Source organism: Mytilus edulis, chromosome 6, assembly GCF_963676685.1.
Source record: "Mytilus edulis chromosome 6, xbMytEdul2.2, whole genome shotgun sequence".
Classification (NCBI taxonomy): Eukaryota; Metazoa; Mollusca; class Bivalvia; order Mytilida; family Mytilidae; genus Mytilus; species Mytilus edulis.
The window spans coordinates 80,479,147-80,505,238 of NC_092349.1; the positions used below are offsets into that span (position 1 = coordinate 80,479,147).

Below are 26,092 nucleotides of genomic sequence, written 5' to 3' on the forward strand. Positions count from 1 at the left end.
TACCAGAAAGTGATAAAATAAAGTACTCAACCCTCCACTTCAGTACATAGAAAAACATATCTTCTGGTTTTTATACAGTCTTCAATAAAGAACATGGTCTACCAGAAAGAGATCAAATAAAGTACTCAACCCTCCACTTCAGTTCATAGAAAAACAAAAAATCCATTAAGAAAAGCCTTTCCTCATTTAATCAGTTTACAGCTGCTTATAATGCCTATGGTACCTGATCTATGTTGTCAATTACAGTACTATGAATAAGAAGAGATATGGATATATGCTAATGAGACAACAACCAAACAACATAAATTACAACTCATCATTTCAGATGGTTCATAGTCCTTGGTGAAAGATGTAGGAATGCTAATCTACTGTGAACTGCTATGGTGTGAACTATTTGTATAAAGCTTTAAATTTCAGATAGTAGAAAACCTGGATGCTTCATATCATTATTTATAGAGATGTCTTATGTTCTTAATTTTCTTTCAGCCTAATTCCTTCATCCTTTGCCTCATGGTTCATCAACTGCTTAAAATAAAACTGTTCACAAAGAGATGTCTTATAAAAAAAGAACTATAGGGGACCGTACAGCCTTCAACAATGAGCAAATAGTCGGCTATAAAAGGCCCCGATATGACAATGTAAAACAATTCAAAGGAGAAAACTAACGACCTTATTTATATAAAAAAATGAACTTGCCTGTATGTAGTTTTGCTAGTCAAATGCAATAGGTTAAACTTGGTGTATGAAAAGATTGTAGTGATCACATGTTGGTCAGATAGGAATTATATGACCTTGATATCATTTTCATGGTTCATTGGTCAATGCCAATTTTTAATGGTTAAGTCTATTCTCAGCTAACATAAGTAATTTGCCAACTTTATTTGGTGAATGGAATAATTGTATAGTGTACATGCTCATCTAGTAGGACCCAACTGACCTTGATCTCATTTAAATGCCCCATTGTAATTATTTTGTAAGTACTAGTTTTCATGATTGTCAAATATTGATGGTTTTGATGGAGCTTTTCAAATAAGGTACATCAGCTATCTTTTTGTTATACGACCGCAAATTTTGAAAAAATTTTCGTCGTATATTGCTATCACGTTGGCGTCGGCGTCGTCGTCGTCGTCGTCGTCGTCGTCGTCGTCGTCGGCGTCGTCGTCGTCGTCGTCGTCCGGCGTCCGAATACTTTTAGTTTTCGCACTCTAACTTTAGTAAAAGTGAATGGAAATCTATGAAATTTTAACACAAGGTTTATGACCACAAAAGGAAGGTTGGTATTGATTTTGGGAGTTTTGGTCCCAACATTTTAGGAATTAGGGGCCAAAAAGGGCCCAAATAAGCATTTTCTTGGTTTTCGCACTATAACTTTAGTTTAAGTTAATAGAAATCTATGAAATTTTGACACAAGGTTTATGACCACAAAAGAACGGTTGGGATTGATTTTGGGAGTTTTGGTCTCAACAGTTTAGGAATTAGGGGCCAAAAAAGGGCCCAAATAAGCATTATTCTTGGTTTTCGCACAATAACATTAGTTTAAGTAAATAGAAATCAATGAAATTTAAACACAATGTTAATGACTACAAAAGGAAGGTTGGTATTGATTTTGGGAGTTTAGGTCCCAAAAGTTTAGGAATTAGGGGCCAAAAAGGGACCCAAATAAGCATTTTTCTTGGTTTTCGCACCATAACGTTAGTATAAGTAAATAGAAATCTATGAAATTTAAACACAAGGTTTATGACCATAAAAGAAAGGTTGGGTTTGATTTTGGGAGTTTTGGTCCCAACATAATAAGGGGCCCAAAGGGTCCAAAATTAAACTTTTGTTTGATTTCATCAAAATTGAATAATTGGGGTTCTTTGATATGCTGAATCTAACTGTCATGACTGTGTATGTAGATTCTTAACTTTTGGTCCCGTTTTCAAATTGGTCTACATTAAGGTCCAAAGGGTCCAAAATTAAACTTAGTCTGATTTTAACAAAAATTGAAATCTTGAAGTTCTTTGATATGCTGAATCCAAAAATGTACTTAGATTTTTTATTATGGGCCCAGTTTTCAAGTTGGTCCAAATCAGGATCTAAAATTATTATATTAAGTATTGTGCAATAGCAAGTCTTTTCAATTGCACAGTATTGCGCAATGGCAAGAAATATCTAATTGCACAATATTGTGAAATATCAAATTTTTTTTTAATTAGAGTTATCTTTCTTTGTCCAGAATAGTAAGCCGGAAATATCTAATTGCAAAATATTGTGCAATAGCAAGATTTTTTTTTAATTGGAGTTATCTTTCTTTGTCCAGAATCAACTTAAATCTTTGTTATATACAATATACAATGTATATTCACTTTTTACTACCAACTGATAAATTAAAATAATCTTTACCATTCAGTGATAAAAAGCAGTTTTTTTACATCTTAATATTTTATGATGTATTTAAATGAGTAGTTATTGTTGCAAACTCCATTAGAAATTTTAATTGAGATTAGTTTTGGAATAAGGGAAAGGGGGATGTGATTAAAAAAATTGGGTTCAATTTTTATACGACCGCAAATTTTGAAAAAATTTTCGTCGTATATTGCTATCACGTTGGCGTCTGCGTCGTCGTCGTCGTCCGGCGTCCGAATACTTTTAGTTTTCGCACTCTAACTTTAGTAAAAGTGAATGGAAATCTATGAAATTTTAACACAAGGTTTATGACCACAAAAGGAAGGTTGGTATTGATTTTGGGAGTTTTGGTCCCAACATTTTAGGAATTAGGGGCCAAAAAGGGCCCAAATAAGCATTTTCTTGGTTTTCGCACTATAACTTTAGTTTAAGTTAATAGAAATCTATGAAATTTTGACACAAGGTTTATGACCACAAAAGAACGGTTGGGATTGATTTTGGGAGTTTTGGTCTCAACAGTTTAGGAATTAGGGGCCAAAAAAGGGCCCAAATAAGCATTATTCTTGGTTTTCGCACAATAACATTAGTTTAAGTAAATAGAAATCAATGAAATTTAAACACAATGTTAATGACTACAAAAGGAAGGTTGGTATTGATTTTGGGAGTTTAGTTCCCAACAGTTTAGGAATTAGGGGCCAAAAAGGGACCCAAATAAGCATTTTTCTTGGTTTTCGCACCATAACGTTAGTATAAGTAAATAGAAATCTATGAAATTTAAACACAAGGTTTATGACCATAAAAGAAAGGTTGGGTTTGATTTTGGGAGTTTTGGTCCCAACATAATAAGGGGCCCAAAGGGTCCAAAATTAAACTTTTGTTTGATTTCATCAAAATTGAATAATTGGGGTTCTTTGATATGCTGAATCTAACTGTCATGACTGTGTATGTAGATTCTTAACTTTTGGTCCCGTTTTCAAATTGGTCTACATTAAGGTCCAAAGGGTCCAAAATTAAACTTAGTTTGATTTTGACAAAAAATGAATCAGTTAGGTTCTTTGATATGCTGAATCTAAAAATGTACTTAGATTCTTGATTATTGGCCCAGTTTTCAAGTTGGTCCAAATCGGGGTCCAAAATTAAACTTTGTTTGATTTCATCAAAAATTGAATAAATGGGGTTCCAAATCTAACTGTGTATGTAGATTCGTCATTTTTGGTCCTGTTTTCAAATTGGTCTACACTAAAGTCCAAAGGGTCCAAAATTAAACTTAGTCTGATTTTAACAAAAATTGAAATCTTGAAGTTCTTTGATATGCTGAATCCAAAAATGTTCTTAGATTTTTTATTATGGGCCCAGTTTTCAAGTTGGTCCAAATCAGGATCTAAAATTATTATATTAAGTATTGTGTAATAGCAAGTCTTTTCAATTGCACAGTATTGCGCAATGGCAAGAAATATCTAATTGCACAATATTGTGAAATATCAAATTTTGTTTTAATTAGAGTTATCTTTCTTTGTCCAGAATAGTAAGCAAGAAATATCTAATTGCAAAATATTGTGCAATAGCAAGATTTTTTTTTTATTGGAGTTATCTTTCTTTGTCCAGAATCAACTTAAATCTTTGTTATATACAATATACAATGTATATTCACTTTTTACTACCAACTGATAAATTAAAATAATCTTTACCATTCAGTGATAACAAGCAGTTTTTTTTACATCTTAATATTTTATGATGTATTTAAATGAGTAGTTATTGTTGCAAACTCCATTAGAAATTTTAATTGAGATTAGTTTTGGAATAAGGGAAAGGGGGATGTGATTAAAAAAATTGGGTTCAATTTTTCTCATTTGAAATTTCATAAATAAAAAAGAAAATTTCTTCAAACATTTTTTTGAGAGGATTAATATTCAACAGCATAGTGAATTGCTCTAAGAGAAACACAAATTTTAAGTTCATTAGAACACATTCATTCTGTGTCAGAAACCTATGCTGTGTCAACTATTTAATCACAATCCAAATTTAGAGCTGAATCCAGCTTGAATGTTGTGTCCATACTTGCCCTAACCATTCAGGGTTCAACCTCTGCGGTCGTATAAAGCTACGCCCTGCGGAGCATCTGGTTGTGTTTGATTTCTGGTTTTGGGAAGTTGATTTTTGTTCTTATTGGTTTTAAATGTTATGGTAACTGTTAGCTGGGGCTCTTCTTGCATTCAGATTTACCAAATTACTAAAATGTGTATATAAATAAAGAAATCAAAGAAAATTTAAAAGTTCTCATTTTTGTTTGCTTATAGTTGTTGAAACCCTAAGTTTTAAATTAAACCAGACTTTTCAAAAGTTGATAACAACTGTACCTGATGAATACAAAAAATAAGAAGTACTATCAATGCCAATGTCTAATGAAAGATTGGTGTCATATATTAGATTTTAAAAATTCTTGCATTAATCTTCAAACCAAAATATTTACGAAATTTTTGGGGCCCTTTATATCTTGCTGTTCGGCATGAGCCAAGGCTCCATGTTGAAGACCGTACTTTGACCTATAATGGTTTACTTTTACAAATTGTGACTTGGATGAGAGAGTTGTCTTATTGGCACTCATACCAGTTTCCTGTGTTCGATGCAAACAGAAACATTAGAGGAAATCAAATTCCTGCAACCATGTGACAGCTCAATAGGATGAAATGTGTGTATTTTTCAAACAGAGCAAGTCAAAGTTTTAAATGAAACTAGTTTCAGGTATCAGTTTTAATAAAAACAAAACCTTTCTTGTAATAAAAATAGCAATGTTTATTGACTATAACAAATGTTTACATCAGATGATAAATATCTAATTGCACAATTGGTAAAGCACCACAATAGATGGTCATGCTAACACACACTCTTACAGCACCTGAAGAAGATACAGTACAATAGGAATTAATGGGAAACAAGGGAATATATTTACAGCCTATTGCATTGAGTGTGTAGGTAAAGGTAATATCTTTGGTTAGCTTGCTTTCAAGCTGAACCTTGAAGTCATTATAAGGTAAGGTATACAGCTCTCCATTCAAAGTAGCCTAGTCCTACAGATAGAGAGATTGGTTATCTGTCAGGCTAGTCTACTCTTAAAAGAGGGTAGTTTACCTAACCTTATAATCACTTCACGGTTCAGCTAACAAGCAAGCAAACCAAAGAAAATACCTTTGCCTACACACTCAATAAAATCGGCTGTTATACAATTTATTTTTCTTCTTTGGTTGTGATTGCATTTCTGCAAAATTTAAGAAAAATATTAAGTATTTTGGATGTTACATACATGAAACATGAAAAATTTAACAGTGCCGTTGGTAGCTTAATTGCAAATCACAAAAATCACACTGTTATGTGATGGGGTAAAAATATCTTTGTTTACAATATTGGGTTAATTTTTACAATTGATTGAAAGATATTAAAATGAACTACCATTCAAAAGAATTACAAAGATTGAATTGTTATCAGATCTTCTTTGTCTTGAAATAATCATATACTGTTTTGTTGACTGGCATATACTTATGATCAAGTGTACAAATAATGTAATTGTCTAGTTACAAATGTAATTGTTGTGTACAAATAATGGAATTGTCTAATTACAAATGTAATTAATTGTAAAATGTACAATGTAATTGTCAAGTTACATATGTAATAGTATAGTTAAAATATAATATTATAATTACAATTGTAATTGTTAAATTGTAATTGTTCACCAATTAAGACTTTTGTAAAAAAAATATTGATAACTAAATTTACAACACAAGCCAACGAATAATTTCCTAAAAAAAAGGCAGGAAAATGTCAAACCAAACAAAAAATACAAATTTATAAAGGAAAATAAATTAAACTTTATATAATAGGCTTACAAGATTCCTTCATAGGAGTTTGGCATAAAAAAAAATAAATAAAAAAAATATTCTTGATCATTTGTCCTAAAGGTGCTTTGTTACTTTTATAATGATTTTTACAAATGTGAACCTCTGTGATCTACACTACATGTAAATTGGATTATACCCTATTAGGAGTATAAAAAGTACAAGTTATTTTAAAGTATCAATATGGGATTTTATTTGATTCAATGACGAATGCTTAATTCCAAAACTCTAAAGTTTAAAAAATGTATCACACTAACAAGTTAATATTTCAGAAAGATGCAAGTTTTTTTAATTCATGGCAAAAATGACCGAAGTTAGACCAGAAACTTTCTGTGCAACTTTGTAAGGGGTGTGAACTCAAAACTACCAACTTTCTTGACTCATAAGTATTGACTTTAAATACTCTTGAAATTCTCTTTGTTTTTTACTGAATAGCTCAAAAAAAGAACTTTGAAGTATTTAAAATGCTCATAATAATCCATAATATAATAAATTTAAACACTTATGACAGGTAAGAGATAATGAGGTCCCATTGGTGGATCCAGGGAGGTTTCCATCCCCCTTTTTTTAGGCCGATCGATGCATTTGAATGGGGACTTATAGTTGGAACCCCCCTTTGTCCTGGGTTGGGACCCTCCCCCCCTTTTTTAAAATGCCTGGATCCGTCCCTGGGTCCTCTAATACTTAAAATCGCCATGGAAGTATTGAGGAGTTGATAGGTATATGTATGTACAACAGCTTAAGATACATTTTGTATTTACAAATTAAAGTATTTTGAACATATGATATTTAGAATAGCTTGATTACAACATAACTTGGTATGTCCCTAACTGAAAATATTACAACTGCAAAGAATGTTTATGATAGAACCAGCTACATAAAACTGTCATGTGACTTTTATCGTTATATATTTTCAACATATATAGGACTTTATACATACAAGTTTTGAAAATTGATATGGAGAAAACTATCTTACAATAGAAACAAATCTATTTGGAAAAGTCATAAAACTCTAGAACATGTACCCTAAAAAAAAAATTACTTGCAAAAAAACAATCAAATGTTAAATTTTGTACTCAACACCAATATAACTCGGTCATAAACATTAAAATAAAACAATCTCTATATCACAGCTGGATGATGTATATTCTATTTTTAGAAATGATTTAATGTCAGTAAACTTTCTGGTTGCAATGCACAAATTCTTTTAAATACTTCAAAATACAAACCCTAATTTGGAAACTTGTAATAAAGGTGTGGAGATTATGCCAATGATCCATGATATGCTAGGCAATAAATAAGCATATCTGAGGTACAGTGCATTCTTATTACTTGCCAAGTTTAACCTTTTAAAGCAATCTATGTCCAGCACATGGAAACCTGGCTAAACTTGTCAAAGACTGATGATTTTGTTTTGATTAGTTATTTGGTGTACAGTTTAATCATAACAATTAAAGTTTAGCTACCAGAAACTATACATGACATTATACATCTTATATAACAATATAAAATCTCAAACTGGCAAACAAACAAAATGTACAGCTTCTAAAATGGAATGATTGTATCACATTAACAGTCAACAGATTTCAGAAGTTCTATCTTACTACAGAATTCAAATTTTAAAGCCAGTCTAATGGTTTTAATAACTGTAACATTCTGTTTCTATTTTCAAACATAGTTGTCTGTTGAATTTGAACAATGCCAACTTTGCTTCATAGCTAACCATCAATGCGTGAGCTGTCTGATGAGAAAAGAGACTTTCTTACTCTGGTGATACTTTTATATTGCTTGACCATAAAGTTCTTCAGTTATTCACACCTTTATAAGGTCTTTTATACTTTAGGTTGTGGTCATGACAGTTTTTATGCTCATGAAGCATTGAAATGATCATTGTTCTTAAGATCATTTTAAGTTTTAATTAAAACGCATTTTAAGTTTTTAATGAAAACAGTATTTTCAAATTTTTTGGAAAATTAAGTAAAAAACACGAAAATTTCTTAGGACTTTGAACTTTGTCTCACTGCAAGTAGATTTTTGTTACAGAGTTCTCTTCTTTCAATGCCAATGTGAACAGTCATTTATATGAATATCTGAAATCTGAATTCTATAGAAATAGAAATTACATAGTGTTATAAAACTTTTTGCGCCATTCAAGTTTAGTCAATGGATGACTCTTTCCTTGAAGTTTTCTTACTTTTTTACCTTCCCATGTAAACGCAGACTGATTGTCTTCAGTGCTAGTGTCCATTCCTCCAAACATATTAGGAGCCAAAGAATGCCGTCTGACTAGCTCAACAGATTTAGGACGATGTGTATGATGACTTGTTTTTCTCAAATGATTTCTAATATGACGTAATTTAACACAATCCTCATTCGTAGATTCTTCACTATCCGATTGTTTATCTATAGAACTGTCAATTTCAGTTTCTGTGTTTTGCGTTTGGTTTGTTCCGACATTTTTCAGAGATTCACAAGAATTGACTTCTTTTATTTCGGACAATGATGAGCTATTTACATGACTATCTAGACAATCTTGACAAGATCCTCCATATTTTCCTACCAAACTTTTGAAATCAAAAACTTCGCTATTTTCCTCATCTTTGGCTCCTACGCTACTGTCAGACCCTAATGAGGAACTAAATTCTGAATCAATTCCAACTGATTTTTTTGGTGAAGCCTTGCCAATTTCTCCACCTCTTTTTGGAGGACTTCCTTTCAAGGGAGATAAATCAGAATCATTTCCTGGCTTTCCTGACTGTATGAACTGTTTAGTAGATAAAACAGGACTACTATTTGACTGAATCAATGGCTTTTTAGAAAGTTCATTAAGAGACTCTTTATTTTGATCTGGGGGACTACTCCATCGCCAAGAGTGCTTCTTTTCCTGTGTTTCTTTATCTATTATTATAATCTCTCTAGTTGTTTTTTTCTTTTTAGCTACGCTTGTTTTCTTTTCAATACCTCTAACATAGTGCCTTACTAAACCTGATCCTAATTGGGCCTCCTCTTCTTCATAATCCTTTACTTCAGATTTGGCGGGACTATTTAAAATTGCAGACCCTATTTCTCGAATCAATTCTAAGGTGGCTGCATCAAAACCTGATCTCTTTCTGTTTTTTGGTGTATGAAATAACGAGTCCTCATGGTCTTTTGTTTTAGCACTTGCCCTTTCAAAACTTTCTTTCGCTACACTAAATAATGGAGTTTTCTCTTCAATTCTACCATCTAATTCTGAAGGTTTTTTAGTTTCCTCAGATTCCAAACTAACATTTTCTTCTTTGTTTTGCATGTCCATACTAACAGTACATGAAGGGGTAACTTCCACAATTTCTTTGTATGACTTTTTAACTTCTGTTGGTGTGGTTGGATGTGATCCACTACCCTCATTGTCAGATGTTCTTCTACTTCGACTTCCAACATCAGATTTCTCAGTTTCAGAAGATGACCTTTCACGACTCATTAATTCAATGCCTGGAAAATATTATACAATTTTAATAATATAACTTATCCCCTGTTGGAGGCCTTCTTACTTCATAAAATTTATACATTGTACCAACTTTTAGTTTTAAGCTTCAAATACAAGTTTTACAATGCAAAATGAACAGTAGGTCATACAGCTTTGTCTTATAAATTTAGCTGAACCAAATTTTCTGCCTTTTCATTATAATTTTCAATTAGGCAAAAATTAAGGAAATAATTGTTAAAAGTCCTGCAGGGCCCTGTGTCTTGCCTATGATTGCTGCTGTCAGTATTTTAAAAGTGTATTGTTGCCTGCCAGAAAAGGGTTCATTTAACATAAAATATGGGTCAACTGTTTTCTTTAGATGCCAGTTCTTGATCATATAGAAGTCTAAACATGTTATTAAAAAATTACATCATCTAACACATTTTTTTTAGATGAGATGCATCAAGGAGAAATGTGTCCAAGAGTATGCCCTCGCTTACATATCATATCAAGTTATAAACAGACATAACTGAAGAATGGTAAAAGTTACACTACCCAAATTTTTACTACATCTGGGTTTTGTGGTATTAAGCATTGTGTTTAAGTTTCATTACATTTGATAAAGGCAAACTTAAGTTAGAAAAACAGAAACGAAAAATTCAATAATTTTTCCATTTGTAAAGGGCACAACTCTAGAATGGTTTAAGTGACACCACTAAAATTCAAACTTGATCTGTGTTTTGTGGTACTATGTAATAAGCATTGTGTTTAAATTTCATATTTGATTGAGGCAAACTAAAGTTAGATAACAGAAACCAACTTTGGGATAGACCCGGGTGGACTGACTGATGGACGGAAGTACGTACAGTTGGACAAAGGTAAAACTTAATGCCCCCTTTGCTACAGGGGAACATAAAACACAACACTATATAGTCAAAAATAAAAGACATCCATTCAACAACATCCCACAGAGCTCTATATACAAATAAACTATTGACACAGAGATATGTCAGTGTTCTCCCCAGGCCGTTTTAGCGTCGCGGTACCGCGACGCTATATGTTTTTACCGTGATGCTATAATAATTCCCGCGACGCTATAATTATTTTGAAGATGCTATTTTACTTGTCCTAAATTTTGAAATTTCATCTATTATCGATTATGATCATAAACATTATATCACCTTTAATTGTAATCCCTTTAAGTCGGACACTACAGGCAATTAAGAGATTAAATAGCTAGGTGTTAATTGCCCTCAGGGTGATAACTGTTTGGATGCGAATATCCCAAGCTGACACTTATGACATGACTAATACCAATGCACGTGTCTGCAATCACCAATTTCGACATGGAAAAATGCAATCACAAAACAATTCGAAATTACGTTTTGTATTACGAAATTTGCAAAGATTGGAACTATTTTTATTTTTTTAATAAAAGGTCGTTTATTTGTGCAACTCTCCAAAAATTACTTTCTTTCTCTTCCGAGAGCGAGAATTTTGGTTTAGAGCTAAAATAAGTTTAATACTTCTTTCAAAAGTTATCACAATTGGCTTAAGTTTATGTTTAATCTATTTAATGCATTAAAAGCGTCTCATTCATTCACAATCTCTTGTCAAACAATGTTTATTCTCGGACTCATTTTCGTAAATTTTTCCACGGCCGCCATTGCACATTTTTGGGAAAACTACGGATCGGAACCGGACCAGATATGACAAAAATCCGCATTTTCACGATAATGACAACAGATCGAAAAAATATACCAAGAGAGAAAACTACGCATTAACAGACTTAGTATTTGTTAGATAACTTTGTTAAAAATACATATCATTTTGATGTAAAGTTTTTAAATTGATTTTTTTTGCTACTTTATCTTTACTAAAATAGTTAATTTTGTGTACTAGATATTTAGTTTTGTATATATACAGCTTGCACTATAATGAACCATTCATTCATTTGACTTATTGTTGGGTAACTGAAACCACATATTTATTTTTATTTGGCACAAGAGGAAAAAAATAATTCTGTAACTATAAATGAATAAAGAAAACATAAACTGAAACAACTGTTTTTGTGGTTATAGTTTAATTGTATTCTCAGTTATGAATATATAACAATATAAACTAAAACATATAAAGGAAAAAGAGCATCGACGCGATGCGACAAATGACATTAAAAAAAATACAGTTATTTTTTTTACGCAAAATGTGATGCTATCCAAAATTTCTGGGGAGAACACTGGATATGTCTTGCCTCTGGAGAACATTAAAAAAAGATGGACAGAAACATTGCTAATCAATTCAAAGTTGCTGACAGAAACTAACTAATGTAACTTAATGAGCACCAAGAACCCCACCATAACAAGGGGACGAATTCAGATGTTTTAGACGTGTAAGTGGTTCCTGCATAAGTGTTACATGATGTGTTTCTCACAGTAAGTACATGCAAATATCAAATACAGGAAGCACAATTTCATTATAACAATGAATCCAGATATATTTTTCGCAGGGTCAGATTGGTAGCTTGTGAAATGAAGATTTATATCTATTAGATGGGCAATATATGGATGGACACACCGACATGCTGAATATTGTTTACCACATGCTATCACTGTCAGGGGGATAGTGAAATATGTGAGGGTGCTTAATATTGAATAAACATGTATTCAATGGTTTAACATGTGTGATTTTTTAAAACATTTCAAATATTTTCAATAATCATAGTGACAATAGTATCTTATTCCTATAAAACTTGAGTTGTATTGAGCATGTTGAGCGCAACTCGTTGAAACTTTTGAAATTGTGATTAATTGATATATATATATATATTATTTGTTGTTCATGCATTTCTGTAAAAATGTAACATATCTCATGCCATCTTTACTCACTTGTGTCATCATTATACAATCGTATACCTAGAGAATAGTGCACATTCTTAATGGTCTTACTTCTTATAAGATTGTATTATATTTTTCAAAACATGTTTCTACAAATAACGTCCCTTCTTAAATGCAATGAACTACTCTCATGTAATACTTATTTTATATTTAGTACCTTTTAAAAAGGAAACAAGAATTTTGACATTTCTAGACTATTAGAGAAATCTGTAATATGACCCTAGTAGATTAATTAAAGTTTCAAACTTTAAGAAATTGAGGTATAGAATTAAACTTGTTCCAAAGTCGAGATGTGTTAAAACACTGGTAGTAACTGTAAACCTACCCATAGTTTGTTTTTTAACAATTCCCTTTTTCACAGAAACTTCTTCTCCTAGAAATTTATAAACTGCTAAATCTGCTTCCTCCTGTTCTACAGATTTGACTTCCTCAGTGTTATCATCATGTTTATTTGCACCAATGTTTATAAAATCTGTCTTATCGTCTTTCTCTGATGTTTTTTCAGACTCTTTCTTTTCATCGTCCAGTTGCCTTGACACTACTGCTGGACTTGTAAACACAGAGTCATATGTTGAGAGGTTTAATGCACTGATATCTTTGGTTGGACTAGCATCACATGACGAAGATGAACATGATGATAAGATTGGAGTAATTGTTTTTCGTCTTTCTAAATTGCGTTTTTTACGTGGAGTGTCACGCTCTGTTTTTAAACTTGACGATCTCTGTAAAGCTTTATGTAACGAGTCTGGAGATTGATCATCGATTCTGAAATTAAGAAATAGATTATTTTTTTATTAATACTTAGTCTTGATATATATTTTACAGTCAGAGTATAAATGGATATACATTCAAATCTCTTTCAGGAAGGCTTTTAAAAAGACTAATTTCAGTGCCTATTCACCTGAATGAATCTATTGATATAACTTCTCAAATATCTGTTATCTTATTTATATCTGAAATAGGCATATATTTTATACTACAGAACTCTAAATTCATGATCATGAGTCTTGCTGCATTATTGATATAGTTCTGCCTAGAAACCCCAATTTTTTTTTTTTAAATTATATTTTTCAGTCTGCATCACTCTGCTCACTGCTTTGATTAGTTATGTATAATATCTTTGTTATGTCACCTGATATTATATTCTCTGAACAAGAGTTATCAATTTCTTAATCAAAAGTTAACTTTATTTTAAACTGGACATAATTTTTTTTCTCATATGTATTTCTCTTTCTTGCTTAAACCTCATTTACAACCTACCTATTTCTATCCTCTATTTCCTGTGTAGTTCTGCGTACGATGCCTGCCGGTAGAGATATCTCCTCTAAATCATAAACAGATGCTGGTCGTTTTAACTCCTGATCTTCATCCTTTTCTGCTGACTTTTCATCCTGAACTTTATCCACATTTGTTTCTGATTGAGTAACACCATCAATAGGATGGAACAGCCTGTCAGATTCGTCTGTCACAATAATAGTTATGCCTTCAGTAGTTGTTGTCACATGATCATCAAACGAGAAGTGACTCGAGTCGGGACTAGTTTCAACATCCTTAAATTTTCTTTTAATGTCATCTGACCTTGAACTTGCTGATACATCCTTACTCTTGCCCTCTAAATTTTCTTTGGTTTTCTTAACAGTTCCAGCACTCCATGGTATATTCTCCTTAATATAATGCTGATGGATACCTAAGTCTGACAATGGAGTTGTGTCCCTTGATTTGTCACTTTCAAGGTCACAGTCACCTTCAATCTCAGCTATATCCATATCACTATGAGATTCACCTTTTCTTGTTTCAGTTGGGACTTTTTCAGTGTTTAAAGTTTGTTTACTGGCTGGCAATGTAGAAATAAGCTTTTCTGACACAAAATTACTACTTGAAGAAGATTTCGATGTTGGAGATATACTTTTCAGCGGAAAACTGATAGGAACATCTTCTTCCTCCTCATCTTCCTCCGAAGATTCAGAATCATCATCACTATCCTCGTCAGGAATGTCTTTACCTTGAGCGCCATCTGGTTGTGGAGAAGGTAGATCGGGATAAAACTCTTCATTAGAATCAGCACTTCTAGAACTACTTCCTATCTCAATGTCAAAGTCATAGGAACAGTTATCTGTAAGAATAATAAAGAAATCATTCACTACTTTGTACATTTCTATTCTACACATTAAATTTGTTTATGTACTATAAATGACAAGCACATATCAAAAAGCTTTCAATTGACAGTCTTTTTAAATCTTATTCTTTAATAATGATTCTGTTTGGAAGAAATTTTAAAGTTTGTTAAGGTTGTAAGTTCTATATGTTCTACAAATCTATTATATTTGTTAAGGTAGTAATATTCTGTTTGATAGATATTTTGTTTTAAATGATTTCGTGTCTAGAACCACACATCTATTACACATGTGACAGTTGTTCTGGTATTGCCAATCTTGCCCCGATAATGTCACTTTCAGTTGTATTCTTTTTTTTTGCATAATTGATTTTAACTGTTCAAACTCTTACCACTTAACACATATCTGGTTGTCTAAATCAATATAGAAACTAATTTTCATTTTCATTTACTGATTCATTTTCTACTCTAATGGTTATTAAAACTTCATTAGGTAAACTGAATTAAAACAAGCAATTACTTTTTAAACATATGCTCAAACATTGAAAATCAATTTTTTCTCACTCCAAGAATCAGATACACTTCTCATCTTTGACCTTGAATAAAGTGTTGACCTTGCTGAATAAATCTCTGATAGTTCACACATGTCATCCCTAGTTACCTGAGATATCTTTAAGGAACACATCGGAGTAACTCTCATCAATGGGTTCCTGATATACACCTAAAAAATCCTCAGTGCTCATCACATCTTCTTTTTCTATTTCTTTGACTTTTTCATCCATCTTTGTTTCAGAACGCAATTTAAAGATCTGTCTTTGATTGCTGAAAATTATGAGATCATGAATAAAAGAAATTTTAAATTAATGAATTATTAAAATACAAAAGTGTGTTTTTCATGTTAAAAAATACTGTGAATACTGTAGATTCATTAATTTTCGAGGGTATCATTTTTTGTGGATTCTGGCAAACTTGCTTTTTCCTGCAGATTTGATTTCGTAATTTTGTTATTCTCTGTTATTCAGGGGAAAAGAATTTATAACAAATAAAAAGTAAAAGTATTGATGAAAGCACATAACTAACAGCACCTGGTGATGATTCATAGCTTGCATTGGTTTCCATCCTTCGTGGACTTTTTCCAGAGACAAAATGAATGCTAAAATAGCTTTTAGGTTCAGACAATTTTTACTTAACTAACCTTGCATTCAAGATCCCTTCATAAGTTTCCAATTGATTCCAGAAAGCGTTGTTTGGCATGATACAACTTCTCATTCCCTTTACCATGTCATATGCTTCCTGTCGTGACATGTGATACTCCTTCATCAAGTATGCAATTACCTGTCAGAATTCAAATAACAGTAAATGGCTATACGAGATATTACCACAAAATCCATATAAATATTTTTTAATTCTAATTAGGATAAAGCAAATGTGGACAATGTAAAATAATGCCATGTTATATATGTGTAGTGGTTCTTTTTAGCACACCAACAAAAATCAGAAGTTGCACATGATGTTGTGCAAAGAATTGTTAACTTATTTTTAGAAAAATACATTTTCAATGTTAAATACTTTCTAGCAGAAAAAAGTGATTGGCAGGCAGACCTGAAACTTCATTTACCGTTAATAGACATTACATTTCAAGGTTATGAAGTTTCAGACCATATCCCAACCTTTCAACTAGCCAACTTGTCTGTAGAACTTACAAATCTTTCAATTCTATATATATTTTTAATTAGTTGTATGACTTGGACATGCATGAAATATTTGCCACTAAACAGGTGAGTCAATAAATGATGTTCTATAAGTACATAATCATGTTAAACTTACTGTTGAGGCTGAACGACTAATTCCCATCTTACAATGTACTAGGACTATGCCCTTCTTCTCTCTGTTGATAATAAAAACAGTGTGTTTACTATTTAGGTTATTGTACAACCTTCAAATATTATATTATAACCAAAATGCACACGCTGAACTGTTAAACCTGCTTGAGATTAGGGTCTTACTACATGTATCACAACAAACATTTGAGACCTTTTATTCCATATATTCATTAACTAACTTTTTTCCTTTATTTTGATGCCAGGAATCATTTTGGAATGTATATTTTACTTTAAAATCAATATTCATTGAAATTCTAACACAAAAAGATGTTTTTCCAAACATTGTAAAATATTTAACAAAAACTTTGTTTTCATCGATATTTCACATCAACAAAAAAAGAAAAGAAATATTCCTTTAATATTTACACTATGCACAAAATATCAAGCTAATCTTTTGAGAAAATCTCAATAAAAGTAATAATTGATGAACTGACAGAGTATTAACTATAGGGCACCATCTGAGTCTTATAATAGTTTCCTGTACAATATAAGTACCTACCTAACTTTGGATATAAATTTATGAGTATTTTCCCAGTATTTCAGCAGATTAGTTTCTTCACAATCCCACTCTTTAATATTGTAGTAGTGTAGGATACCAGGATAGAAGTTGTCTATTTCTCTGCTGATATTCAATATGTAATGTACACTGAAATATATAAAATATCAACTTAAGGCTTGCCTTTGTAAAACACATAAAGATATGTCTAGCCTGTATGTAATTTTTATAAAAAAATAAAAAATGTTGAAATTCAAATAGCAATATCTATGATAGTTTGGCATGCATAAGAACAAAATAATCAGTAAATGAACCATGACTAAAGGTATGGGGCCAAATGATTTCTGTGAAAATAAGATATAATATAAATGACTTATCATAAATTGATCCAATTAAATTAACCTAATCCTAAGATGCAGTTTCAAAGACAATAGACCATGGCAGAGAGAAGGGACAATTAATCTCTACAGAAAAGAGGTGTGCTAAATAGAGAATAATACATGGCAAAATCTGTATCATATGCCGTATCATCGCGAGATACCAATATCAGCACGAGGGCCTTTATGCACAAGGGATAATATTGGTCGAGGGTGATACGGCGTGTGATACGGATTTTGCCATGTATTATTCTGTTTATCATATACTTTTTGAAACCAAATTAAAATTGTAAAAATATGCATTTGTGCAGAAACAAACTTCATGAAAATTATGACCAAATAAACAATAAAACTTCAGATATTTCTACATCTTATTGTACTATTTTATATAAAAATCGCTCGTCAAGTTACTGGATTATTATTATTTGGAAAAAAAATCGATTTTAGTTGAAATGATAGGATGTTTTTTTTTTAATAGAAATCATTTTTTTCCCTAAGCCTGAAAATGCAGCAACTGGACGTCATAGGTCAAACGTTGACGTCATTCTAATTATGACGTCAGGCCAGGTATGCGATACGGGATATGTGATACGGGATATGCGATACAGGTTTAGCTATGCGATACGGGGTATGCGATACAGGGTAGGTGATACAGACTGGAAAAAAGAACTTTTATTAGATATACAAAATTGCTGTATTTTGAACTAAATATATATGATAATGCTTTATATACAACTGTCTACCAAATATCATTGACATATCATAGTGGTTCTCTTTAAACAGACCTAAACACAAAATTTAAACATTTTAACAAAGCAATTGTTTTATAATAAAAAGACCATGACTAGAATACATATAACCAACTTTTATCGCACAACCTCACAAAACAACAATTTTAATTGTGCTTCAACATTTTTTAAAAATCACAATAGTCGAGTAAGTGTGTAATAACAAGAAGTAGCTCAAATTTTGAGTCTTCTCTTTTGATACTATATATAATATAAAACCAACCCATTTCTACTGAGTTCCTCTATATTGGATGCATTCCATTCTGATCCTAAGTATAAATATTCTTTAATCAATGTTGGTGAATCAAGCTGACCCATGATCATCAACATCTCCTGTTCAATGTAAGCTTTCCATTGATCTAACTTCATATTCATTCTTTCTTCTACTTTGGTTCTCAACTGAAAGTAAATAAAAATCAATTGATTTTCTGTAAACTGAAAGTTGATAAGAGATGGATGTGAAAATGTATCTAACATTATAGCATGCTCATAATTTCTAAAAGCTATGATTTGTACTTCTGTAGAAAAATGTGATTAAAATTTCATGGGAATGATGGATGTAAAATAGCATGCAATCCCTACACATCAGGCCTGTAGCCAGGAATTTCCAAGGGGGTTATTTAGACTCACAAACTCGACTTTAACAGTCACAATTCGAAGAAAACGTTGATTTTAACAGTGATTATTTGTTTTCAAGGAGGGGGGTTTGTCCGATCCCCCCTGAACCCCCCTGGCTATGGGTATGCACATTGTGTTCTAAAAGAAAAACATCCAACAAAATCCATAGTCTTTGTGTTCCGAAAACCTGACCGAGAAATGTTGTATATATGCAAATAACTTTGTGGAACAAAACCTATATTAAAAGGCCCCATACAAGTTTGTTTTTGTTTTTTTGTCATAATTCTGTAAGATTTTTCATCTCATAGATGAAATGGACCTGTTCAAATGTGTCATGCAACAACCCTATATTTACAATATACATACATATTTTGAGGTAGCTTCGTCTAAATCTTCTTTCATCATTACATTTTTCAGTTCTACTCGGATTCTCTTTAGAAATGCTTCTTCCTCACTGAAAAACACTACATAAAATGTATCTAAATCTAATATATCAAAAATATAATACATCAAGAATATATCTCTTTCAAAGAGTAAAATGTTTTTAAAATAAGTAATTCAGCTAAAATTGCATAGTCCAAAATGTGTATAATTATCAAAGGAATACTGAAGTAGGTTTTAAAGTAGAATACCAGCAAAAATAATTTAAATTAGTGTCAATATCAAATATTTCTATTCATTAAATGGGAATTTCCAAAACTAATTTTAATCAAAATTTAGATTGAAATAAAATTGAGAATGGAAATGGGGAATGTGTCAAAGAGACAACAACCCGACCAAATAAAAAACAACAGCAGAGGGTCACCAACAGGTCTTCAATGTAGCGAGAAATTCCCGCACCCGGAGGCGTCCTTCAGCTGGCCCCTAAACAAATATATACTAGTCCAGTGATAATGAACGCCATACTAATTTCCAAATTGTACACAAGAAACTAAAATTAAAATAATACAAGACTAACAAAGGCCAGAGGCTCCTGACTTGGGACAGGCGCAAAAATGTGGCGGGGTTAAACATGTTTGTGAGATCTCAACCCTCCCCCTATACCTCTAACCAATGTAGTAAAGTAAATGCATAACAATACGCACATTAAAATTCAGTTCAAGAGAAATCCGAGTCTGATGTCAGAAGATGTAATTGAAAGTTCACATTGCTTTTCAAAATAATTTAAAAGATTCTGTGAAAGTTTCTTTGAAATTCAGCTAAAGTTTTGGAGAACATGCTGACTGATACAAATGGCAAAGACAAACAAACAAACAGACAAACACAACTATCACAATATACATCCACCAGGTGCACTTAATCAGAGGTATAATCTAAATATATTCAGCCTTGTATTACATTAGGCTTCCCTTATGTTAGCGGTTAATCTATAGTTAGATATGGGAAATATTCTAGTCAAGGATTTGGTATGGGTTAGGTTAAGGTTAGGTATATAATAGGGTCAGGGTTAGGGTTAGGTATAGGTTAGGTACATGTTAGGGTCAGGGTTAGGGCTAGTGTTAGAGTAAGTTATATGTTAGGGTCAGGTTTAGGGCTAGTGTAAGGGTTAGGTAAAGGTTAGGTATATGTTAGGGTCAGGTTTAGGGCTAGTGTTAGGGTTAGGTATAGGTTAGGGTCAGGGTTAGGGCTAGTGTTAGGGTTAGGTATAGGTTAGGGTCAGGGTTAGGGCTAGTGTTAGGGTTAGTATAGGTGTGGGTAAGGGTATAAAAGTTAAGGTAAAGGATAGTTAAGTAAAGTAAATTCTCCCTAGATATTATTCATCATGCCAGTAACTTACTCGTCCGTGGGTAGTAATACAGGTTCTGCTTTGAAAAACAATAAATCTTCTGTAGTATTCCTGAAAAAATTGTAACAAACACTTTATAAACATTTGATTCCAGTTTATTAATCTAATTGAGTAAAATGTTAGTAACATTGAACTTCACATATAAACAGTTATTAATCAATACATTTTGTGAATTATATTCTATGTGGTTAATCTGCAGTCGAGATTTCCATAACGCAGATATACTGTGCGTATGTGTCAACCAGTATAGTATATAATTTATATATATCTATGTAGGCATTATTTCAAATGCATTCTAATTCTACGTTCAATTTATATATTTATCATTGGTATATTAAAGCTATAATCCTTATGCTAGCAAGTTTAAGGTTTTGTTAACTTTTTTGCTTTGTTAGTAAAAATGTGTCCTCATTATACTTGTAAATGTTATTGGAACTTAAGTAATGTATAGAAGTTGAAGCCCCACCTATCTATTGATTGCAGCTGTCAATCTTAATTACAATGCTGGAGAAACATTTATACAAACAAATCAGGCAAGTAAACCAGACCTGTAACTTTCTAGCATTAGGATAACAGCTTTAACCAACTCCAATACCTACCATTCACTGATGAGAGGAATGTCTGACGTGAGACTGGACTCATAGTAGGATACCCATGTATGAGAAAGACCTTGAGCTATGTACTTGTTTTCTCTCGCTATCTTCACTAATTTATTTAAACTTTGTAGAGTAAACCTGAAATATATTTACAAATTGAAAATAGGATAAAAAGTCATTTTGGAACTATAGGTACAGCAGGCAAAGCTCACAAAATGATATTTCTGAGCCCTTGCAAAGTCCATGATTAGCTAATTGGGTAAGTCCAAAAAATTATGTTAAAAACAAAAACTAAATATATAAAGGATACACACAATGGATGAAGATGTAAGATTACGAGAATGTTTTATCAATTTTAAGCTTCCAAGTGCTCATTTGGTAAAATGATAGGTCTCAAAGTTCTGTAAAAAGCAATTAATCATTGAATACATTACAATTAAATTTTTAAGGTTTGAAACAGTTCTATTTCCAAGAATTTTTTTCAAATTAAGGCATAATTTGTAATTTTATGGAATAAACTTTAAGGTTTCATACAAAAATGACAATTCCTGGAATAATTAATAAATCTTAAATTATCTCCCCTTTACTTACCACATGACATGAACTGTAACTGGTTTAAACATGTGTCTGTTGCCTCCAGATGTAACACTAAAACCACTGTAAATATATATAAGCTACCATCAATAAACAAAATATTATTGTGATTTTTTTTCTAATATAATAAATTTTCTGTTAAAAATAAATGAAAGTATTGTGAATACAAGGTGTATATTATCTTTAAAAGGGATTCATAAAATGTGGTATGTACAAGTGTACCAGAAGTCATAACTGCCTATTCATATTGAAATAACTAAATAAGAGAGACTGGTGTCTTTGTCATCTTTGTAAAAGGTTTCGACAGATGTGGTGCAGACTTACATGTACGACAGTTCATGAATGCTTGATTTGGTATAAAAATGTATAACAGTAGCCCCAGAAGTTGTACAGCCCAAAATCTGATGGCCATACTGGTTTCTACATCTAATAAGAATGCCTTACCCATCTCCATCTAATGCTATCTCAGTGTCTGCCCAGATAGGTAACACTAAACCAATAGTGGCCTGATTATTTCCACAGAAGTCTATACCCAGTATGACTGTCTCTTCTGTATCTTGTTTACCCATACAAGATACCACAGCCATGTACTTATGTCTCTCTGGAACTGTTACTTCTAATTTTACTGCCTGAAAATGTCCAATTGTTCATTTTATAACTTAGCTGAGACATGACTGTGAATGTTGTCAAATAACTTTTTTTTATAAAATCACAATGCATAAAAGAAAAAAAATTGAACACCTACCATTTGTTTAAATTTGGCAGTTTGAGAAATAATATTGAACATCATTTGAAAACTTACAAGTGCTATTGTGTCTTGTCTTCGTAACAATCCAATCATGGACTCCAAGTGATTCTGGATATCTCCTGTAATTATAAATCAAAAGGCTGTATAACAACAACAAACAAATGGAAGTGTTTAACGACCTTGACTGGCTATACAGCCCTCGCACGGTCGGCTCGGTGCCCGAAGGCAATTGATGAGCGTTTAAATCTTTTCTGCCGTGGGTCAGGAACTGGTAGTAGAGGACGCCGAATGGAGGCCGCCATCTTGGTTTTTGTGAGTAGATTTTTCTTTGTTTACTATTTTGATGTTATTTCTTCACTAACGGCTGCTGTCAGGGCCAGTTTGGTCAGCTTGGCAGCCCGCTAGCCTCGATGATGGAGTACTGGTAGATGAATTGTGGACGTAGTTCTAAAGATGACAGGAAGCGTTATCAGGACCAAAGCCGTGAGGCAGTGAAATGAAGGTCGTATCACCCAACACCTAGGATACAGCCCTCGGACGTTAATCTGCATAACACTCCCCATGATGCAATGGTTTTGGAGTGCATGTTAACGCGGGTACGCCAACTACTACGTCTAACTGTACGGCATGGATTGGTTTCTGTCATCTTAAGTAGTAAGTCGTTGATCGTCTAACTGTAAACCCTCATCGAAGATAGCGGGTAAAGGAGAGCGGGCCCAGCACGTCCGTTCAGCTGTAATGACTGAGACGTTACTGGGATATGATTGGATTTTGATTTTGAATGAAGGCTGTATATATAATTTCTTACAAGTTATATACCATTGACACTACACATCAAAAGGCTGTATTCTTAACTTAAGTTAAAATAATTTAATGAGATCTGTGTTTATTAACTGTTTTGTGGTACAAATGTGCTCATCATCAGTGTTCCAGCTAGGATTTCAAAAGGGCAGGGTGCCAATCCTGAAAAAGGGCATTTAACGCGTGATATGATTATATGAAAAGGGCATGTTTTAATAAAGATATTAATCAAACATTGTGTTTATTCATTGAAATCACTGGTTATACAAGAACTACATCACTAGCCCATATAGAACTCTATCTTTCTACTTTTTAGGCTGAAAAACTTGTCAAGCAGCTTGTCACACAAGTTTTTAAATCATTGCTTGGCACAGTTAAACTTTATATGCAGCATGATTTGAAAGGTGTCCTGCTTCATTCTGTTTCTATGGTCTGACACACTTTACCAGTTTCACCTTTCTACCTCTGCTGTGCTTTATGGCAATACAGCACAAAACAGCTGTGCCCAGTAAATGCACAATGTTAGGATGTATAGCAACAGTGAAAATTTGTATCAAAAATAAAAAAAACAGAAAAAGATGACCAAGGCACCCTACCAACACTGCTACTAAGACCCTCTTTAACTTTTCCCATAACTCAAAATACCTTAACATATATATTCTTAAGCAAGAAGTATGTAGACATATTTTAGAATATTATAAGTGGGTTCCTCAATGCTAGGAAAAAATCAGATTGAGTTATCTTTCTTTATTCAGGTGTGCTCCTTCTTTGGAGGATTATAAACAGTACGTAGAAAATGTAAATATGATCAACAATATGGCGGTTGATTTTGTTATTTTCGTATAAAAAATGAGGGCAGTCAATGACAAATATGTCTGAATTTGCTATTTATTTCAAGTAAAACAAGTAAAACGATGTCTTCCACGAGTTGTTTGTGGTTTTCAACTTTCTGTCATTAAGTTTTCTCCATGAAACTACGGTAAACATTGCAAATTGTGCCCAAGTTGTCGTATGCACATTTCTTCAAAGACAATTGCCGACCGACTGATTCTACTTGAATGAATTAATGTTGATGATCATTAGTGACCCATCCGATTAACGGATTACCTATAACAACAGATTATGACACCAGTTGTTACCGTTGATTAGCTTGGGGTCGTAAACAAAGTCATAAACTTTTCGCCAGGTAAAATTTAGTAATTAGCGGATCATATCAATACGAACAAAATAATATACAATCGATCTTCAAAAAAGGCAGGGCGCCCTGGAAACTGTAAAAAGGGCACAGGGCGGCACTCGGGAAAGGGCGGGCGCCGCGCCCTCTGAAAACGGCCTAGCTGGAACACTGATCATGCTAATTAAGGAGGCTCCAGGGAATAAAAATTTCAGAAAAAAAATAACATTTGTTTTTCATTACAAATTTTATTTATTACCTTTTGTAGTTGTTACTTTATCATATGGTACAAAAAACATTCAAAACAATTAATTCGTGTTGGCCTCAGATGACTTTTAAAATGTAAACATCATTGAAAAAGTTCCAAATTATCTCCCTTTGGTGTAAAAATGCCATTTTTTGGCTTTAAAATTGAAATATCTCTTTAAACTCATCAGTGACCTTTATTTTTTTAATATAATTTCGATATATGCTGTACTTAAACTAAATTATTGTAAAATTTGAGCGATTTCTGAAATAAATTTCTTTTTTTATTTCAATATTACCTTTATTTCTCCTATTAGTTCAACAGAAAAAAAACACTTTTACAAAGATGTATGCTTCTTTCGAAGGCAGATTGTGAGCGCAAATGAACGGTGACCCCATTTTTTAATATTTTTTTTTCTATTAACTATAAGATAAAGTTCATTTATAGAAAAATATAGAGGAATCCTATATAAATGATTTAGACCCGCGAACCCCCTTAAATGTTTTTTTGTTGGGGCCTTGGTAGCCAAGTTGTCTTATTTGTTACTACTGTAATCACTAGCCAGTCAACACTGAGGTTGTGAGTAAGAACCCTGTTGTATGGTCCTACTCGACTCCAATCTTAATTGACTAAGGTTGCCAGTTTCTCCATCCAAGGTAAGTGGTTTTCCCTGGGCACTCTAACTTCCTCCACCAATAAAACTGGCAGCAATGAAATAACCCAAAAATGGTGCTTAAAATTTTAAAGTGGTGTTACGACAAAAACACCAATCAACCATTAAATGCTTTCACAAAGGGATCTTTACAATGAATTCAGGATATTATGTCAGTCTGGTATAAAGCAAGATTCCTTTTCATGTCAAATAAGATTGCTAACTGGACATTTAATATACATCAAAACTTCAAAAACATGACAAATGTAGAGTATTTTTGTTTGTTTTTTTGCCTTTCATATATATCTGTCATGTTACATGTCATATTTAGGTGGGTTTTTTTTTTTAATAATTATTCAAATGCATTGCTTTCACTAGTTACTGAAAAATTGAATATATTTGAATTTCCATACAGCAATGTACATAAAAAATCTTACCATGGCTACTTTTACAGATTTTCTTGGTAAAAGTTGATTCCACATCATTCTGAGGCAATATCAAAGCAGCTCCTTTAACTGTGAAGTAACTCTCACTGAAACTAGAAATAAATATATTCTTGTCAGGATGATTAGCTATAGATATAAATAAAGATATTCTTGTTT

General features: G+C 32.4%; 1 protein-coding gene across 6 annotated transcripts in view; it reads right to left on the bottom strand.

Annotated features, from left to right (window-relative positions):
- Positions 1-5,156: 5,156 nt before the first annotated feature.
- Positions 5,157-26,092, bottom strand: part of LOC139528617 (protein phosphatase Slingshot homolog 2-like) — a 46,397-nt gene continuing 25,461 nt past the window's right edge. For 3 of the 6 annotated variants that reach the window (XM_071324655.1, XM_071324659.1, XM_071324657.1), the window contains 16 exons: positions 25,928-26,028; positions 22,671-22,735; positions 22,313-22,497; positions 21,866-21,931; positions 21,278-21,412; positions 20,670-20,729; positions 19,259-19,346; positions 18,498-18,673; positions 17,113-17,259; positions 16,558-16,618; positions 15,926-16,065; positions 15,392-15,552; positions 13,878-14,730; positions 12,943-13,382; positions 12,609-12,635; positions 5,157-9,749 (listed from right to left, as the gene is read on the bottom strand). In XM_071324655.1, coding sequence (XP_071180756.1) covers positions 8,398-9,749; positions 12,609-12,635; positions 12,943-13,382; positions 13,878-14,730; positions 15,392-15,552; positions 15,926-16,065; positions 16,558-16,618; positions 17,113-17,259; positions 18,498-18,673; positions 19,259-19,346; positions 20,670-20,729; positions 21,278-21,412; positions 21,866-21,931; positions 22,313-22,497; positions 22,671-22,735; positions 25,928-26,028 — 4,057 coding nt within the window. In that variant the 3' untranslated portion in view covers positions 5,157-8,397. The remainder of the gene's footprint in view (positions 9,750-12,608; positions 12,636-12,942; positions 13,383-13,877; positions 14,731-15,391; positions 15,553-15,925; positions 16,066-16,557; positions 16,619-17,112; positions 17,260-18,497; positions 18,674-19,258; positions 19,347-20,669; positions 20,730-21,277; positions 21,413-21,865; positions 21,932-22,312; positions 22,498-22,670; positions 22,736-25,927; positions 26,029-26,092) is intronic. The other 3 variants (XM_071324660.1, XM_071324656.1, XM_071324658.1) reach the window with 1 other exon arrangement.